The sequence below is a fragment of the Vicugna pacos genome, chromosome 22 (assembly GCF_048564905.1).
Source record: "Vicugna pacos chromosome 22, VicPac4, whole genome shotgun sequence".
NCBI lineage: Eukaryota > Metazoa > Chordata > Mammalia > Artiodactyla > Camelidae > Vicugna > Vicugna pacos.
Window position 1 is genome coordinate 11,237,624 of NC_133008.1, and position 20,525 is coordinate 11,258,148.

The 20,525-nt window shown below is 53.4% G+C and overlaps 1 protein-coding gene across 1 annotated transcript in view; it reads right to left on the reverse strand.

The window, feature by feature from the left end:
* Positions 1–20,314, reverse strand: part of ERGIC1 (endoplasmic reticulum-golgi intermediate compartment 1) — a 99,545-nt gene extending 79,231 nt beyond the window's left edge. The window contains exon 1 of the mRNA XM_031689358.2: positions 20,180–20,314. Within this exon, the coding sequence (XP_031545218.1) occupies positions 20,180–20,199 (20 nt within the window). The 5' untranslated portion in view covers positions 20,200–20,314. The remainder of the gene's footprint in view (positions 1–20,179) is intronic.
* Between the last annotated feature and the right edge of the window lie 211 nt (positions 20,315–20,525).

The following is a 20,525-nucleotide window of genomic DNA, read 5'->3' on the forward strand; positions in this document are numbered from 1 at the left end:
CGCCCTCGCTCTGACTCCGCCGGAGGCTCTTACCTGCTGTGCTTCCCCTTCAGGCCAGTGAGCTCTTCACCAAGATCTGCTTAAAACACCTCAAGGGCTGAAGGCTTCTTAGGACAAAGGTCACATTCCTAATCATGCCCTATGAGGCCCTCTCATGGCCTGGCCCGGCTGACTCTTCCAGCCCAGGCTCTCGCCGGCTCTGTCCTGCAGCCACTTCCACCTGGACAATGTGACCTCCCCACCTCAGGGCCTTTGCCCGTGCTGTTCCCTCCACCTCCCTAGTGAACCCTCAGCACCTTCCAGACAGCCACTCAAACATCACCGCAGTGAGGTCTCCCTTGACCTCTGGAAGACTTGGCCCCAGACCCCCCAGTGTTTTTCTTTCACCACCCTCATGCCGACTGTTGGTACAAATTTAACTGGATGTTCGATTTAACTGCTGAGAATGAAGACTCCACAACAGTAGAGCTGTATCGTTCTCATTTACCACCGGATCCCCACCCAGTGCCTGGTACAATGACCAGCATAAATGTCTGTGCATAATGAGTGAGTGAGTGAGTGAACGAACAAACAGCCCAGGGGATGAACAGTGAAAAGGCAAGTACAGCAGAGAGCAGACGGGGATAGATGAGGGCTGCCTGGGGGTTCCTGGGACCCCAGGAGGAGCGGGCTCAGTGATCCGACGGCCTTGGGGGAGGACTTGCTGACAATTCATGGACACTGTCTCATCTTGCTTCACACAATGCTTGGGTGGGGCGGCTATGACCTGCCCATTGTTACAGGTGAGGAAACTGAGTCCCAGGGAGATGAAGGATGTGCCTGAGACCCCCACAGTGGGGAAGGAGTGGGGTCAGGGCTATGACTGCTCGTTGCGGCACACAATGAACAGTCCAGACTTTAGTCTATTTCTAGATCAAATAGGGAGGGTCTCTTATAGCAGGCATCCCTGCAAAAAAAAAAAAAGAGAGAGAGAGACAAATGTACAGGCATCTCCCTGAAACTGCTGGAGCAGAGATGCTCATGCTCTTAGCGGGTAAGGACGGTGAGAGGAAATGAACTGGACCGTTGCAAGCTATCAGCTGAGAACCTACCCCAGCCAAGTCTCACCTGCCTCAGTCCATTTAACCCTCAGAAGAGCCGTAGGAAGCAGGCACTATGGTTAGGACCATTTTACAGATGAGGAAACTGAAGCTGAGAGAAGTTCCTGTTATTCCTAATTTAAGATGCTCAATGCATCTTAAGTCTCTTTACTGTCTTCAGTCTTCAGTGTCTTCACTGTGCTATTCCAGTGAACTTCAGCAAACATCAGCAGGTCCCTAAGGTCCACTAATGGCTTTGGGACCCCAGTGCTACTTTCTAAAAGGCTTTTAAATGCCCCAACTGTGCATTTCCTGCTGTGGGGATTTCAGGGGCCCCAACCCTTGGCTACAATTCCCACTGCTGCCCGTCTGTCTGTAATGTGCTTTAGGCATTCTGGATGCATGGATTCAGTCTCAGGTTGGCCTCCACAGTCTTGTCTTCTGTCTCCTCGAGGGCGTGAATAAGGAGCAGTCATCCCGTCAGGGAGAATCAGGGAGAACGCTGCCCCGCTCTCTTTGGGAAACACATCAATCCAAGCCAATGGGTTTTCAGTTTCCCTTAGTCCGTGCCTAGAGTTTTATAGTCACTCGATCCCTCTCTCCTTCCTAAGCACCATCCCTGCTCAAGAACCTGCTGTGGCTCCCCACTGCCTGATGCAGCACGTGCAGACCCCAAGCTGAGTTCCTCTGGATGGTCCACAAACTAGGCCCACCTCACATGCCTGCCATATCCGCTGCCTTTCCCCACTCTGCTATCCTTGCCTCCCAATCTCATCAGGCTGCAGAGCCCCTCACCCAGAATGCCATCCGTTCCCCGACCCCACCTCAACTCATCTCTCAAGTGCCCCCCCAGTTCACTCCTTGCTTGTGCACGTTCTGTCTTTTGTCTTCTTTTCTAGTCCAGCCCATATGAGCTGATCTCACCTTTCTAAGATGACTCTGCTTCTTTTGAGGTAGAACTCAAGTCCACCTTCCTGGACCGGGCATTCCAGCCTCGTCATGGCTCCTCCAGTCTGGCTGCTAACTCACCCTCACCGTCAGTCCAGCTTCTCACAGAACAGACACACTGCCCACCCCCTGGGGATACAAGGATGGTGGTGAGGGTCACTGATAAGGCACCTGCCTCTTCTCCGGCCTCAAGGTCTGTCGAGTTCCCTCCTGCCAACAGGCCATGAACTCAGTCACCGGTCCATTGTCCTTTTTGTAAATTGAATAGGATATGACTTGCAATTTAATAAGTGACATTTGATTAGTTGAAGGTCAGCATTTCTAAAACATCAAGTCCACATGGAAAATATGAATCAAAGAGGCCTCTTGGCAGAATGACAGGACACTGTAAGAGCCAGCGGCTGCTGGCCTGGCCCCTGCCACCTGCACCCAGGCCTGTCTCTGCAGCACAGACTTGGGTGCCGCCCACAACACAAACAGAACACAGCTCCCCGCTCACCCCTGTCCTCATTGTGCTGAAGGTCACGGGCACGCCCCCTACTGCACCCACGATGCGTTCTCCAGCCAGTTCGCTGAGTGCTGACAATTCACAGCTGCCTCTGCCTCTGGTGGGGCCTGGAACCCTGGCCCGGGCATCCACCCAGCTCTGCTCATCTCAAGGCCTCCAGGTGGCACTCTGGGGAGGGCCTCTCCGGACCTCGCACCAAGTTAGATCAGAGTATCCCCTGAGATCCCTGGGCGTTCTTGCTCAGATAACTCTTAATCGCTTACTGTCCATCTTCGTTGTTGGAACGGCCCCTCCATGAGAGTAGGTACCATCTCCGTGGTATTCATCTTGGTACCCAGTGCCAGCACAGTGCCTGGCACATGGCAGGTGCTCAGCATTTAACTGTGACGTGAATGAGTGAGCAAATGAGCGAGCAGAGCGCTGGCTGGGACTGAGAGCATCTCAGCAGACAAGCTCTAGGGGGAACTTCTGGCCCAGCAGAGCCACCAGTGGAGAAGTGAGGCGATCACTGGAAGCTGTGTTCCCTGGAGCCAGACCAAGTCTGGGAGGCACGTGGCTGTGCTTCCTCTCTTGCCCCCACTGCCCTCCTGGAAACCAGTGTCACCATCCCTGCCCAGAGGTGCTTCCTGGTGTTCTGAGAAACGTCACTCGGGAGAGGTGAAGGTAGGGGTGCGGTGACCTGTGACACTCCAGCCCACGGCTGCCCCGACCCAAGGCAGCCACCTCCATGGGACTTCGCAAGTCCAATCTCCCCCTCAGTGGTTTCATCTCTAAAATGGGGGCAGAGGGACCCTGATTCCAGCATCCTGAGACTTCCAATTCAAACGAGATGGGAAGACTCTCCTGTACATCACACACACAGATATCTTTTCTGTTTCTTAAATTGTTTTTGTAACAAATCTCAAGTGTAATGATAGCAACAAATCAATACTCCCTGAGCCCCAAGAATGTACAGAATTTTCACAACCACGCTCCAAGGCGGGTACCACTTACTCCCCACATCCCACAGCACAGGAAACTGACAAAGCCCACAGAAGTGAATGATCTGGCCGACTGAGCAAACAGCAGGGCCAGAGCACAAGCCCAGAGTCCCGGCTTGGGTTTCCTACCTCCTGATCATTACAACGCCTCCAGAGAGGTGGCTTAAAAACATAGAGGCCAGGGCCCTGATTCCCCACATGACACTCTCTTGGTGGGGCCATGGGAATCTGCATTTGAACCAGCAAATTGCCCCAGTGAGCTGAACAGACTGACTCCCTTGGGCTTCAGTCCTACTATCCGTGAAAGGGGTGACTTCTTCCCAACAGAGCCACTGGGGTTTTCACAGGAGGGAAGTGCTGGGTATGCGTCCTGAAAACAGCTAACAGGTAACCGGCAGAAGGTTCTACCAAGGAAGACGCTCTGGGCAGCCTGACCAGCCCCTCCACTTCCACTCCCGGAGCCCTCAGGGCTAGAAAGGGACTCTGAAGGCCCGCACACACCGCTGTGGGGGTTGCAGCCGGGATCCTTCTGGCAGCTTCCAAACCTGAGGCTGCAGCAGACCCAGGAGTCGCTCACACGTCACAGAGCCTGCAGGGCCCAGGACACGTTCCTACTATCACGTCTTCTGTGCAACAGCAGCACATGGCGAACCGGTTAAGCCTGTGAGCGGGTGGACACCGAGTCCACAGCCCATGTCCCACGCTAGGACACCCCGGATGTGACACCGGCTGGGGCAGGGACGGCCACCTCGTGGGACTTCAGCAAACACACCCACAGTGTCACACACATGCACATATGTACGCACACTTGCACACACGGGCGCTTCTTTGACAAACGAGTGGCTCTCTTCAGAGGTCCTCTCCCTTGGCCAAGCCTGCCTGCCCGCCCGCTCTCCTCTGGGCTGTTACAGCCAGCGTGTGCAGGAAGATTCTCAAATGACGGCTGTAACATCGTCACCTGCAGGGCCAGAGTCCCGAGTGGTGGCCAGACTCAAGGCTCAGGCACAGAAACACCTGTGCAAACTACACACTAGTCACAGCCACGTGGCTGGCGGTTACCACAGTGGGGTGCCACGCAGAGCAACTTAGCCAAGTGTTCTCATTCAAGTTCTGCTGTCACCTGGGAGTAAGGTACTGTCACCACCCCCGCTGATGACGCGGGTGACAAACCAGTGGTTCAAACCAGGGAGACTGCTCATTCACTATACGACACGTTTTTTTCAGCATGCCCATCACTGACCTAGACGCTGGGGACCCAGAGCGGCCAAGGCAGGGCGAAGCGCTGACAGCGCGGTGGGAGGCTCGGACACCAAGCTCTTAACCCTGGTCTCTACCGCTTAACCCCCCTCTCCACCCCACTGGCTCCTTCCAAAGGGAGACCTCCCTGTCGAGGTGCCTGGTGTCCACTGTGGGCATGAGGCCTGTAGAAAAACCCTGTGAGGACATGGTCTGAGTTAGATGCCACTGGCCAGCCTGATCCAGGTCCTGCAGGTAAAAACACTGGCACATGGCACCCGGGCAGGCGGCGCTAGCGTTTCAAAAAATTAAAAACGATTTCTGAGTCTCACTCTCCTCATCTCTACTCCTTCCCCATGGGGTGGTCTTAGAGAATCTTTAAGCACTGGGGTTAAGGGGGAGACATGAGAAATACAACACTGCCCCCCAAACCAAATGATGACGATACACCTGATTCTGATTCTTTTTTTTTTTTTTTTTGATTCTGATTCTTTTCTTTTTGGCCAGGGAGGCCAGGGAGCCCCATTCTTCCAGAGGCACTAGAAACCCAGATTTTCATGTGAAATCTAATTTGAAATGCTGGCATTTAACTTAACATTTTTTTAAACGTGAGGACCAAATAATCACACCTGTGACTGGGCAGAAATCAACCCTCAACACTAGCAGTTTACAATCCCTGCTTTAGGTCAAGTCTGTCAGGAAGTTTCATAAACGGGGGAAGGAAGCAGAGGGGCCATGTCACCGAAATAGGAGCTACTGTGAGGCAACAGCTGTGAGAGGTGTGTGGAGTCACGGTTCATGTCCCCATTTGTAGACCAGAAAGTAGGCTCAGAGAGGTGAAGTGAGCTGCCCAAGGTCACACAGCAAATGGGTGGACGCACCAGGATTGGTTCCCAGGTGCGCCAGGCTCCAAAGCCCAGCTGTCCCAGGTCTGCCTGGCAGCTCGCAACAGTGGCTCTGGGACAAGCTGAGTCCCGGGTGGCTGACTCTTCATGCTCCAGTGAGTGTGGGGGCAGGCAGAGGTCCAAGGAGGGTGACGCGTCTGTGTGACCCCACTGTGAGGGGCCTGACCCAGGGAGGGGCAGGTGGGGCGGGGCAGGAAAGAGGCGGGTGGGTGAACCCTCTCATTCCTCCTTTGACTCAGGGTTAACTCAGCTCTGACAAACCACCTGGTTTTGAGTGTGACCGAGTTGTGAGGCTCAGCCAACTGAAGCCTGCTTGGGGAAAGTCATTCGGGTCCGAGAGAGGAGAAGAGCCCTAGTCACCTGGCTTGCGGGGTGAATCGAGGTGGGTTCCCCAGCTCCAAAATGAAGGGGCTGGCTCCATTCATCTTAAGGACCTGCCAGCCCCTGTGTTTACAGATTCTTATCAGCCCGGAACCTGAGAACATACGAACAATGGGACGAACCACCCCACCTCAGTTTTCTCATCTGTAAAATGGGAGGCATAAAAGCCCCTACTTCCTGGGTTTGTTGTGAGAACTGAATAAGGTAATAGGTTTAGAGTCTTCTAAGGGCTTTCTAAACTCTTAAACCCCATGTCATGCATTCATGATAATCCTTATTAATTAAGTTAATTAAGACTTGTGGTGCTCAGTCCCAGAATTACACCTGAGTCACAATGGTGGTCCCTTCCTCAGGGTTTCCCCAGTTTCCTGGTTCCTAAGAATTACTGAGGACACTCTGAAAGACGAAGATTCCCAGGCCCAACTGGACCGGACCTGGGGCTGGGAGGTAGGAGGCAGGGCAGGACCCAGGAGATTAGGGAAATCTGCCAGTTCTGGAGAGAACAGAATCGTTTCACTGAAACTGAAAACCAGGCCACTTGGCTCTCCAGGGTCAGGTGATCTAACAGAAACTATCACTTTCTAGGGGGCAGAAAGTCTTGACTTCAGGGGCTGGCTGTTACTTTGCCAGCTGTGTGGCTCTGGGCCTAGCCCTCAACCTCTCTGAGCCTCTGTCTTCTCAAAAGGGGAACAATTAGGCCTGGGCCTCTGGGTGGGGTGAAGGTAGAATGTCAGAGTCTGCTCCCTCCCAGGTCCCCACCTCAGATTTCAGGGACTAACAGGCCATTTCAAGCAAGTGGAACTAGTAGTGGGGAGGGGTGCTCGGAGCCTCCTGTTGGGACGGGCAGCTGGCTACCCACTCCCACTTTGGGCAGGGCCTGAGCGACGTCTGATTTCCCAATCCGCAGGACCCATTCAGTAGGGAACATTTTCCATTCCCACTACTAGAGAAATAAATCCTTTCTGAGACACTTACACTCTTAGAAGAAAACTGAAAACATCTTCCAAACACAATAAGAGATGGCCACGAAGCACCTGATCCCAGACTACCTGGACCCCTCTGCCAGGTCTGGGGGGGTCTCATCTTGTTTGGGGTTCTGAGCTGTTTCATGGGAGGTGGGAGGTGCGAGGTCAGTGGAGCATGGGCCCCACCTTCACGAACTTGGGATCTGATTCCAGCTTGACTAGCCCTTCTCTCATTCCTTTACTTAATAAAAATTTACTGAGCACCTGCTGTGTGCAGACCCCGGGCTCGGCACCAGGAGCCAGTGATGAGCAGCAAACAGATTCAGTCCCTGCTCTCAAGAGCTTGGACGCCATCGAGACAGACAGACAGATGTTCAAGGACAAACAGCACATACAGATCACTGCAAGTGCGCTAAGGGATCTAAAGGACAGATCCAGGTGTGATGACACGGCACAGCCAGGGAAGGGGCATGGTGGGGGGACCCAAATAAGACCAAAGAAGCAGTCTGGGAATGTCTTTTTGGAGGAAGGGCATGAGTTGGCCAAGCTGCTCCAGTCAGCTCCTCCTCTGCACACTCCTTGCCTCCGTTTCCTTCCCTCTCAGTCCTCACCACAGTGGAAAATATTTGTGCCATTATTTCTACACTGTCATTAAGCACACCTTCCCCACTACCCGGGAAATTGCATAACAGTAAAGACAATGTCAGTCTGTTTTCCCAGGACTCCTCCCCAGTAAATCTTTGAATGAGTGCATGAACGGATAAATGAACCCCGCTTCCCTGGGCCTCAATCTCCTCATCCCCACAACAGGAGTAACAGTACCCTCTGGCCATGTCGCTGGGAGATCCAGGGCACACTGCCTGTTTCCAGGCGGTGGGCCTGGTGCTACGATAACTTGGCTCATCAGGGGAGGGGAGTTAGGAGCACGAGAGGAAGCTGGACCCCTCTGCCCTGTGAGCAAACCATTCGTGGAGTCCACCCGAGTCAGGGCCACAGAGCAACTTCAGAAAGGCCTGCCAGGATATCAGGGGAGCCCCGCCCTCCACAGCATGCAGCTAAGCAGTTCCCCGGGGACACTATCCACTGAGGCCGTCCCTGGACAAATCTTGTGTCACCCACTGGGCCAGTGAATGGGTGACAGGTTCCCGAGGATGCTAGGGCTGCCTTCTGATTTCTCTGCTCCTTGAAGCAAGTCTGGGAGGCTGGCATTCCTGTGCAAACACAGTCACGTGTAGCAGGCAGGCGATAGGTGAGAGGAACAGAGAGATGGGACAGCAGCTTGAGCACACATGACCCGCCCAGTGTGGTGGCACCTGGGGCAGGAAGCCTTTCCCAACCACAGATGGCAGCCAGGGACAGTGAAGCGCCATAAGCCCTGCAGGGCACGGGGGGCGGGGGATGGAGAGGGCTGTGTCCTGCTCTGGGCCTCAACTTCCCCACTGGTTATGTGACACCATTGATTCCTCCCTCACAGATCAAGGTACAAACTATACAGTGATGGGCGCTGCAAGGTGGAAGGGTGATTTCATCGCTCTCTCCCTGCACCAGGTTTTGGATTTGCCTGTGCACAAATGGTGTGCTGGTTGTCCCTTAAGCCAGTATTTCCCAAATTGTGGCCCCTATGCCACCAGTGTGGTGTGGAGTGATTCCAGGCACTGCGGGGACCTGGTGGTTAAACGGCATTGGACTTCACAGTGAGGCCGTTCCCTGTTCAGTTCTCATCTGAGTGTTCCGAGAACACCACAGAGACCGTCTCAGGGTGGGGCTCGCTGGCCGTCAGCCTCTCATCTCGTCTCTCCAGCACTTGCTAACATCCATTTTAACAGGCCCAGCCGCCACCTTAGCGGGCACCAGCCAGCTAGAATGAACAACCCTGCAATGATTTGTATCTGTCTGTGGTAGGTGATATTATTTTTCCATTTTCAAAGATGTTATAAAGTTACCTTTTGCAAACAAGCATTAAATTCTAAAACTGAGTAGTTGAAAGAAAAGTTTATCGAGTCAGTAACACATATTGGGAAATGTGCCCCCCAACTATGGAGATGGAGCCAGAAGAGTGGGAGGCTGAAAATATGGCTGTGATTATCCGCACCAAGGCCCGTTCCCTTCCTCTTCCTCCTGGGCCCACGGCCCGACCCGATGTCCTGGCTGCCCCTGGAATTGGGTGAGGCCAGGTCCCCCGGTCAGGACAAAAGTGATGGTGCCACGTCCAGACCCTCCACACACTGGGCCTCAGGGAGGGTCCTACACACTCTTGAGAAAGAGGCATCATGAGACGGAAGGCAGCTGGGTCTCTCGGTACCCGTGAGGGGCAGAGCATCCCCACTGCCTCTGGACTTTGCAAGAGCAAGAAATGAACTTCTGCTGCAAGGGAGTTTAGAAACTGGTGGGAGGGCCAGCTTATAGTGAGGAGGGTGGGGAGAAAGACCGCTGATCAGTGAGGAACGATCCAGGGGCAGCCTGGCACATGCCGCCGGATCCAGGTACGAAGGGTCAATGTCACCAGTGACGTCACATGGATGTCAGGCACCCCCGACAGGATGCCCTGAGAAGGACTCTCCACCCGAGACCCAATCTGACGATGAGAAAACATCTGTCAAACCACAGGATAATACCCGGACATGCTTCTCAAGACTGCCAAGCTCATGAAGAACAAGAGAGACTGAGGAACCGTCCCCAGTCAGAGACTAGGGAGACGTGACCACCGAATACAACGCGGGATCTTGGCTGGGATCCGGAGCAGTAAAAGGACCTTAGCAGAAAACAAGCTAAATCCAAACAAAGTCTGGAGTTCCGTTAGTAATAACATCCAGTGTCAGTTTCTTAGCTGTGACAGACGTGGTGATGTATGTGTGAACCAGGGGGCACACTGGATGGGGGGATCTGAACTAGCTTTATTACACTTTTTCTGTAATTCCAAATTATTCCAAAATTTAAAAGTGTATTTAATTTAAAAAAAGAGACAAGAAAAATACCAGAACTGAAACATAAATTCCATGTGGCTGGAGGGACAGGAGTTGACTGTCTGGCTCAGTGCTACAGCCCCAGCTCGAGAACAGTGCCCAGTACAGAGCAGGTCCTCAATAAATGTGTTCAATGAACAGATGACTCTGCCACCCCAGCCCATCCCTGGCCTGTTGACTGGGGCTCTGGAGACCAGGCAGACAAAGGGCAGGATGGTCAGCCCCACCGGCTCCCCACGGGAAGGAATGCACCCCCAGCCCAGGTCCCCAGCAGGGGTTCGGCAGTCATCTCCTGCCCAAAGATGTACAGTGTCAATCAGGCCTGGAAACGGTCACCCAGGCTCAGCCCCATCTCAGGTACCCAGAGCCCCTTCCCCTACAAGGCAGCTGACATTAGCAGTGTCCATGAAGCGCCCCCACCCCCAGGTTCAAATTGAGGCAATAACACTGCCCTCCGGGGCACACAAGTGGTTAAGAAGGCCGGCTCCAGCATCACAGACAGAGGGCTTCCCTTGCCCATGGTCTGTGCCACCTTGGTCAAGTCCTGTCCCTTCTGTGCCCAGGATCCTCATCAGGCAAATGGGAACGACACCTGGCTCCTACCCGATGTGACGATGAACTGAAGGAATCCCAGAAAGGCCTCAGCCTGGCACTTGATAAATGGGGACTATTGTGAACACTGTTGTCACAGCACAGCCCTGGGAGGTCACCAGAAAGAGACACCCTGAGGCCTGAAGGTATTGGAGGATCTGGAGGAGGGAGTGTCACTCGAACTGAGCTCTGGCCAGCCCTGGGGCTGCTGAAGAGGAACGTGAGGCGCCGGGGCAGGGCTGGTGGGGCCATCCCAGCACCAGCCAAAGGCGGGAAGCCCGGCTGACAGGCCTGGAGGAACAGTGCCCCAGCCCGAACCTGGGGGTCCCTCACTCCTTTGCCTCTGGCTCCAAGTCCATGCCCCCCAGATCACGTCCCGGAGTCCAGGGGCTCCATCCCAAGCCCCGGCTAGCGTGTTGCGGGTCACACTGGTATGTGTGACACACAGGTTGTACGCTGCCAACCACAGGCCATCATCAGCCCTCAGGAGGCTTTGGTTTGGCCCAGCAGAATGTTCAACAAAAATAAAACTGGACGCAGTTACTAATGATTTTCACACTATTTATCAGATTTTCATCATTTCCTGAAAAACTGGGCAATCTGCAGGGCAACAAGCCACAGGGAGCCGCCCCTTCCCTAAGGAGCGTCGCTCTCGGATGGGCCCCGGCCCACACCAAGCTGCCACCACCACACCTGCCCCGGCCTGGGGGCATCCGGGTGTGTGACCATTTGACCATTTTCTCTCCCACCATAGATTAAGGCCTTGGTGCTTGGGGTCACTGTGTGGGTGCCACTGAGGGCAGTACAGCTCCGGGTCGAACTCAAGTGTTTTCATGTGAGTACATCACTGGTCCTACAACCCCCAGGGGCCCCGGTTTTACCGTGTCCACCCTCCAGATGCCCCTCTGCTGAGGTCCACCAGGGCTCGGTGAGAGCCTGGGGACAGTGCCACCAGGCCAGGCCAGACGGAGGGAAATGCATTCCATTTTCTAAGCACACTCATCCCCCATTCCACACAAGCCCACCTCCTCTTCATAAAACCCTGCAAGGAAAGTGTGAGCACCCCAATTTGCAGATGAGGAAAATCGAGGCTCACAGAGGCAAAGTGTCTTGTCCAGGGTCCCATGATGGGGAAACATGGGGAAGGGACTCAGATCCAGAGGGATCTGAATGAGGACAACGTGGAGGTCTGTTCCTGGGGCGGCCTGGCCACGTTCTCCAGGGGAGCAGCCCTCGGAGGGATTCGCAGTGTGGACGGACATTCTGAAAGGATGGCCCTCTGCGTAGCACTTTCCCCTGAAGATTTGGAGACAGCTGCTCCACACCACGAAGGTACCCTTGGGCCCAGCAAAACTTCCAAACAAGTCAAATATCACCAGATTCCGCCCCCAAAGTTCTCAAGGGACATTTTGGTTAAATTCTACATGTCAGGGGCTCCTGGTGTGAAAGCAAGAAAGAAGAGGGCAGTGAAGACCTGGTGGGGAATCATCAAAATCGACAATGTCAGGGTACCAGCGAGGCAGGATGGCACCAAGGTCAAGTACCCTGGCTCTGGAGGGTGAACCCAAGTTCAAGTCTCAGTCCTGTACCTCCTCAGCTGTGTGCCCTGGGCCAGTCACTTCCCAGCTCTGACCCTTGCCTTCCTGTTTTAAAACTGAACGAATAAAGGAAACAACAGGGTGAAGAGGCAACCTTTTCACTGGGAGAAAATATTTGCCAACCACGTATTTGAAAAGTAGTTAATACCCAAAATACACGAGAAACTCCTTCAACTCCACAACAAAACACACACACACAAAACACAAAACAACAAACCCACAACCAAACAACCCAATTAACACTGGGCAGAGAACTTGAACAGACACTTCTCCAAATAAGACACACAGATGGCCAACGGGTACATGAAAAGATGCTCAACGTCACTAATCATCCGGGAAATGCAAATGAAAACCACAGTGAGATAGCACCTCACACCTGTCACGATGACTACTATCCAAACAAACAAAAGATAACAAGTGTGGTGAGGATGTGGAGAAACGGGAACCCTCCAACACCGTTGTGTAGGGAATATAAACTGGTGCAACCACTATGGAAAATAGTATGGAGGGTCTTCAATAACTTAAAAATAGAACTACCATATGATCCAACAATCCCACAACTGGGTATTTACCCAAAACAATTGGAACTGGGGTTCTGAAGAGATACACATGTTTCCTGCAGCATTAGTCACAACAGCCAAGATATAGAAACCATCTAAGTGTCCATAGGTGGATGGATGAATAAGGAAAATGCCGTGTATACATATAATGGAATATTATTCAGCCTTTAAAAAGGAAATCCTGCCATATATGACAACATGAATCAACCCGGAGGACACTGTGCTAAGTGAAATAAGCCAGTCACAGAAGGTCAAATACTACGTCCACTTATACAAGGTATCTAAAAATAGTTCAACTTATAGAAGCAGAGAATAGAATGGTGGTTGCCAGGGGCTGGGAGGAGGAGGAAATGGGGAGCTGCTGTTCAATGGGTGTAAAGTTTCAGTTACGCAAGATGAATTAAGTTCTGCAGATCTGCTGCCCAGCACCACACCTGTACTGAACAACACTGCATTGTGCACTTCAAAACGTGTTGAGGGTTAGATCCCATCTTAAGTGTTCTTACCACAATTTTAAAAAATTGAATCGACAGTCTAACTATATTAGAGTTTCTTGAGGGGGATGGAACTGTCCTGTATCTAGATTGTAGGGGTGGTTACATTTTATAATGTCCTGAATTCCATAGAAGGTATGCCAAGAAAGGGCAATTTTACTGTATGTTAATCTAAAAAAATAAAATAAAGAAAAGCAATGACTAATAATCATATCTATCTCATGGGGCCAGTGTGACTTTCAAGTCCGATGACATGACCGGCACAGTGTGCAACACATCACCAGCTGAGGGACTGTCAGGCATTACTAATAACATTAGCCTCGCCTCCTTTCCTCCTTCAAAGAAATTCAAGCCCCAGACTGGAACGCGAGAGAAGCGCTAACTCCGTGGAAGAACCACCACGTCACCAGTCCCCAGCATTTCAGGGACCTGTGACTGAAGTCTGGTAACAGCTGGGCCTCTCAACTCAAATAAGGTTTCCACCTTTTGGATAAACAGAACATGCAGTCCGTTTCAAACGGATCTTGCTTCCTGTCCAGCTGTGCTGCCCGGCAGGTTCCAGAAGGAAGCGTTCAAAGGAAGGATTATACTGCCAGGTGTGAGCTGGTCCCCCGGGGGCCCCTTGATGCGTCAGCTGTGTGACCCAACATCTTTGGGGGTCGAGTTCCCTGGTGGTAAAATAGGAACAGTGCCCACTCAGAGGGTGAGGGGATTTGTAAAGCCCCTTACATAGCCCTGAGCTCTCAGTAGTACAGGGAGTCCTCCTGCCTCTCCCAAGACTTTAAAAAAACCAAAACACAGTAGTGTTGTTGGGTTCCCCCCAACCCCCCGTCCTGTACTTTCCCTGCATAGACAACCAATGTAATTAAGTTAACAGACCTACATGTTAAAGCTGACAACATACAATTAGGCTAATTACCACTCCCTTAAAGGATCCATTAGAACTGTGGTTCCCAAACAACAGTCTGAGAACGGATCCTGGCTGCCCTATGAAAAGCAGGGTGGCTTAGACAGTAAGTTTGTGCAAAACTGGGCTAAACCAAGTGACCTCTGTTCCTTTCGTGCAGGACTTGTCAGAGCCTTAAGTAAGTTACACATGCATTGTGAATCTCCAAGCGGGGGACACAGCATTGATAAGCATGGACATAGAGATGCTGAGTTAGTCAATCGTACAGAGCAGGGCTCTGTCAATCTTACAGTACATCCAAACCACCAGAGGCTCTTGTCAGACTGCAGATGCAGAGGCAGGGTGGGCACTGAGATTCTGCACTTCCAACAAGCTCCCAGGTGATGCTGAAGCGGCTGGTGTGGGGACCACATTTTGAAGAGCAGGCGTATCAAAGGAAAGGTAACCACCCTACCTCCCTTACCAACAGCTTTACTGGTGAAGAACAGTCCCAGAATAGGGAAGCGGTGGGCTGAAGGTCATGCAGGGGTGACAGATGGGACCACGCTCCGCTCCCCAACCTCCCCTCCGAGGACCCATTCCAGCACCTGGCTGCCCCGGTGTTCTCAGCCTGCTTCCTATGGGTTCTTCTGATTTACAGCAATCTTTTCAGTCTTGGCTTGTGCACTGGCATCATGTGAAGGCCTTTAAAAAACTTCTGATGCCCTAGGCCTCCATCTTCATATCCTGATTATTGGGTCTGGAGCACACCACCTGAGTGTGGGGAGTTTTAAAACCCCTCCAGCGATTCTGACAGCCAGAAATGAGGCTCACTGATGGAAAGGTAGTGGGTAAGCCTCACCCCAAGTGCCCTCCTCACACCCTCTCTGATACCTGATGAAAACTGCCCAGCAGCAACTCCAAAATGAAATGTGAAAGGATTACCAGACGGGAAGCAGAACTCAGTGAGGCCATGGTTGGCTCAAGTCAGTCTCCAGATACTACGGCATTGAGGTCAGGAATCCAAACTGCCTCGAGAGGAGAGATTTTCCATCCCCTTCCACATCCAACGAACAGGTAAACACGTGCTCGACTCTAAAGCCCCGGCGGCCGGAGTGGGAAAACCCGGACCCTCCAGAGTGAGATGCTGTACGTTGTCCCGAGACCACAGTGGGGGTCTTTAAAGTCAATTTCAGAATCAGGTGTCAGACCACACTTTTAGTTTAAAAAAAAAAGTTGATGACTTTAAGTTTCTTAATGAGTGCAGCTGGGAAAGGATTAGAGATGAGAAAGCCACTGAGTCCAATCAGAGGCAGTTCAGCTCCCTCTGAACTTGGTGAATGAAGGCAAGAGCTTTAGAGACGAGCCTACAGGATACAAGTGGGGCTCTGAGCAGCAGAGCAGCGCTCCGACCCCAGTGCCTCCTGCTGACCCACCATGGACCTCAACTCTGCTGCATGTCAACCGGCTCATCAGAAAAGTGGGATAATGGCAGTGTCTGCATTGCACGGTTGCTGGGAGTTAAATGAGTAAAGATCCTTACTCCAGTGTCAGGCACTAGTAAGTGCTCAATAAACGTAAATTACTGGCTGGATTTTCACCAAATTTTTCCTTTGCCGTCTAATCTTTATTTCCCCTATGCCTTGATTTTGAAGTCTATTTAGATTTTTAAAAACTTGTGAAGTATATGTTTCCCTCAGCTTCCCCAAATTCTTTCTGGAATGAGGCAGGGTAGAAACACGAGCACTCATGTCAGCTACTATCCGCTGAGTGCTGACTGTGTGCTCAGAGCCCACCGTGGGGGCTGGGACTTATGGGATGCAGGGAGTGAGGGGGTCGCAAGGATTTGCAGGGGCCCCCTCAGGCAAGGCTGCGTGGGGAGCTAAGGAAATCAGAATTGATCAGAGCCATGGGCCCTGTGTGGAGGTTGCAATCAGGACGTGAAAAAATCATGTCAACTTTGGAAAGCAACCCTGGGATTCTGGAGGAGACCTGGGGTCTCCTGGAGACGACTCGGAAGGCTGAGAAGGGACGGAGGTGGAACCAAGGAGGTGCAGCAGGGATGGCGTCATGGGCGTGTGACCCGCGCAGTCCCACAGGGTCCCCTGCTCAGAGGGCTGCGTCCAGGCTTAGCTTAATACTCTGCTCTCATTGTCCTGACATTCTTAATACTTTTCCAACAAGAGGTTCTGCATTTTCATCTTGCTCTGGGCTCTAAAAATTATGCAGCCAGCCCTACCCTGCAGGGACATCTCATCTGCCTCTACCTCTACCCTTCCAGGTGAGGCAGTCCAGGAGAGGCCAACCTCTCCTTAACATGAAGAAACTGAGGCTTGGAAAAGGTACGCCAACTGTCCCAGGGCCTGGATGGTCAGTGGCAGGGTGACAGCACACGCCAGGTCTTGGGGTTTCAACTCGGGGGCCACCATTGTTGGGGAAGTGGCCACCACTGAGTCCCTGAAAGCAGCACTCAGGCTCCCCTGGGCCTGGGCTGCAGGAACTGCCCTCCTCCAACCTACCCCAGGCTGAGCCAGAGGCAGCAGGCGCTCCTGGCCCCTGCCAGCCGGAACTGGGTCCAGGCAGAGCCAACGCCCACGGAACTGGGACACAAGGCCAGTTCCACCACTGCAAGGTCCAGCGATTAACAAAACAGCGCACCAGGAGCAAAGCAAACAAGAGTCAGCTTTGAAGGCCCAGGGTCCCTCCTCTGTACTCTGCCTCCTTCCCCACTACAATTTAGAGGAGAGCACATTTGAGGAAGGAAGTCAGGGGGGGGGGGATTTCCCCAGCAAAGGAAGATATGGCATATCAAATCACACCGTGCCTCTGGCTTCCTCAACAGACTCTGAGAGACATTTCCTGGGGGCGAGTGTGGCCCACCACTCTTCTAGGCACTAGAGTCATAACAGTGAATGACATCAATAGACTTCTTTGCCCTAGGAGGCCCTTATTTGAATGCAAGGAAGAAAGAGAGTAAGTATAATAATTAAGTGGGTTACACAGTGTTAGGAAATACGGGTGCTTTGATGAAATAACAGAAAAGGTGTAAAGAGCGCCCCAAATTTATTGGGTGCTTACTCTGTGTCTGATGCTGTTACACACATTGACTCAGTTAATCCTCTCCACAATGGGCACTGCTCTCATCCCCACTTTAGACAACGCACACAGGAGGTAAGGCACACAAAGTCCCACAGGCAGTCAGAAAACAAGGAGCACTGATTAGAAAGGACAAGAGGTTTCCTTTCCCCCTCTTCCTGATTTTGCTTTTTCTTTTTTAAATTGAAATATAGTTGATTTATGACGTTGTGTTAGTTTCTGGTGTACAGCATAGTGATTCAGTCATACATTCAGTTATATATTCTTTGGGGGATTAGCAGATACACACTACTAGATATAAAATAAACCACAAGGACCTACTGCATAGCACAGGGAACTATATTCAGTATCTTGTAATAACCTATGATGGAAAAGATTTTGTTCTGTTTTAAGGGTGCAAAAGAAGCAGGAAGCCTGGTTTTCTCTCCGGCCTCTAACTGGGAGAGGGGGTCCGATCAGAGTAGGCCACTCTCCATTCACCCATAGTTTTTAAGAGATCTGATGGGGTTGTTGGACTCTCTGAGTCCACCCTTTCCTCCCAGAGCTAAGGCTTTGGAGCTGACAGTCCCCAGTTCAAATCCCAGCTCCACCAGCTCACCACAGCCTGTCCCCGGGCAAAGGAGCTTCCACCTGGCAGTCTCCCTTTCCTCTGATTTAAAATGAAGATTAAAACTCCTTCTCACAGGGGACAAGGGAACAGACGTCAAGTCTGCGCCCCCACAAGGCTTGTACATTGGTGGACACCCCACACACTCTGGATCACCATACCCCCACTCCTGGGACCCCAGGATGCCCTCCTCCCTTCTCCTCTTGAGGGCTGAAAGGGCAGAGCCACATGGCACCCAGCTCTGCACAGTGGGGTACATGGCAGAGGACTGAGCACAGAGCAGACACTCAGTAAACGTCTGATGAATGAACATTGAAGCGGAGGAAGGTGTGTGGGACGGTGGGTGGACCCTTCCTTAGAACCTGAGCCCTGTGATGTACAGATCTTAAGAAGTGCAGGTTACTAGGCTCATCCTCAAAGGTGCCAGTGTGAAGTGTTGAAATCCATTCTCACTGTTCAAGTGGTGGCATGGGCCTTCCAAGAAATTAATTAAAACATCTCATTAAGCTGAGGCCCCTAGGGAATCTGGACATGCTAAACCTCCAACTCAAGGGGCACAGGTCAGGAGCTGTGCATGACCTGGGACCCGGGCCCACTCTTTAGTCTCGCTTCCCTGAGGTCCAGGACAAGACCCTTAACCCTCAGGCCTCAATTTCTTCCTCTTAAAATGGCAGGGGTTAGGTGCAGAGTGAATGAATTAAATGCACCAAAGCAATGTCTTCCCCAGCAAGGTCAAACTCACCAAAACCTACCTGATCACATGGAGATGGGACTAGGGGCAGGAATTATCAGTATGGGTAAAGGGAGGCTTTCTGGAACCAGGAACTGATGTGCCAGCTACAGCTCTGTCATGGTCCAGATGTTAACTGTCCACATGAGGACTGCCCTTGAATTCCATCAGGGGGGCTCTCCTTGCTTTCAAACTACCAGGGGTCTTTAAGTGTGCATCTGAGACACTGGTGCCAGCCCCAGGGCTGCATGGAAGGGGCTGTTGGTGGGATGACACTGGTGTCCAGGGCAGGCTGAGTACCACACAGTCAGTGCGAGAGGTCCAAAGCCAATGTTCCCTCCAGGCCTAAGCCCCTAAACCCCAATGTGCCCACGTGCCATGGGGGGTCTCCGCCAGGCTTCTCTTCCCAGGAAGACTCTCACATTATCCTGACTTCATTCACACCTGTAGAGAGGGAAGGAGCAGGCAGGCACCAGAATCCCCTATTTTGCGGATAAGGAAATGGCCTCACGGAGAGGCTGCTTGTCGACTAACGTCCCACTTTTGAGCGCTACACCCTACTGGACTCTGAGTTAAGCACTTCCCATGCACTCAGTCCATGCAAGTGGGACTTTATTTTTAGCCCCAATGTGCAGGTGGTGACACAGAAATACTGAGAGGGCTCAGACATGTGCCTGAGTCATCTAGCCGAGCAGCTCAGGCAAGGTCTGAACCCAGAGCCTTCGCCCCTAACATCTGGACTAGAACGAGCTGCTCGTGAAGAGGGCAGAGCTAGGATTCTAACTCAGCTCCTTCGCCCTAAAGCCCTGCTGTTTTCCAGGCCGTACAGCCACAGTGTGGCTGCCTCAGGCCAGGGCATCCCCTAGGGCTCCGCACCTCAAGGGAAAGTCTGGTGGAGACCCCTTCTCAGGCAGGCTTCCAAAGGCGTAGCCCAGCACGACGTGGGCCAGGAGGAGGCTGGCCCCCACAAAGGGCCCATTGTGGTGACTGCAGAAAGCCAAGGCCAGGCCCGGGTGGGCCCCGCGGCCGAGCCCTGCCCACAGCTCCCTGGCCTCCTCCCCTCCCCCACAGAGCCCCCATACCCAGAGTACAGGACTAGGGCTGGCTGGGGGACAGGCCTCCTGTTCGGCCCAGCCGGGGGGAGCCCGAGGCTATGGAAACATGAAACCCTTCAGCTGCTGCCTGGCGGGATGGGGCTGCAGACCCCTGGGGACTTATCCAAGGTGCCCTGGGCGCACCTGTCAGCTGGGGTGGGGTCCACAAAACGAGGCTCTGTAGAGGGGACGAAGTGGATGGTTTGCTGGCTCCCATCTGCGGGAGGGAGGAAATCTGTATCCCAGGATGGGAGGAATGGGATGCGGGTTTGCGAGGTGTCCGGGGAGCCTGAGGAAGGGGCTGGGGCTCCGCGTAGGGAAGGGGTGGAGCGGCCGAAAGGTGGGTGGCCTCGCCTCCCGCTGCAGGAGGGAGACCTCCGCGGCTCCCGTTGGCTTTGTGTGCGGCAGGGGGCCCGCCTGGGGTCCCCGAGGGCCTGCAGACGCATGCACAGCGCTGGGGGCCGCTGCTGCGTTCCAGGCGGGAGGGGTCCGCGGCGTGCCCGGGCATCCTCCGTGCTCGCGGAGGGGGCTCCCCGGTGGCGGGGTTGCCACACTCACCTCCTGAAGTCAAAGGGCATCGTGCCGCCGCCGTCGCCGAGGGTGGGATTGCTGCAGGCCAGGTGGGCCGCGGCGCCGCGTGGGTCCCAGCCGGCTGCCAACACCTCCTCCGGCCGCCCCGCCCCCGCCGGCCGCCCCCCGCCCCCCGCACTCGCCGCTCGCCTCCCGCCGCCGGGAAGTGACGCTCCGCGAAGCCCATTGGGCGCCGCCTGCGGCCCCCGGCCGCCCCTTCCGCCGCCCCATTAAAGGGGCCCCGGTCCCCCGGGTCTGGGAGGAGAGGGCCGTGGGGGCGCGCGCTGGGTGTCAAGGCTCTCGGAGGGGCAGCCCCCGAAGACTCCCGCGTGCA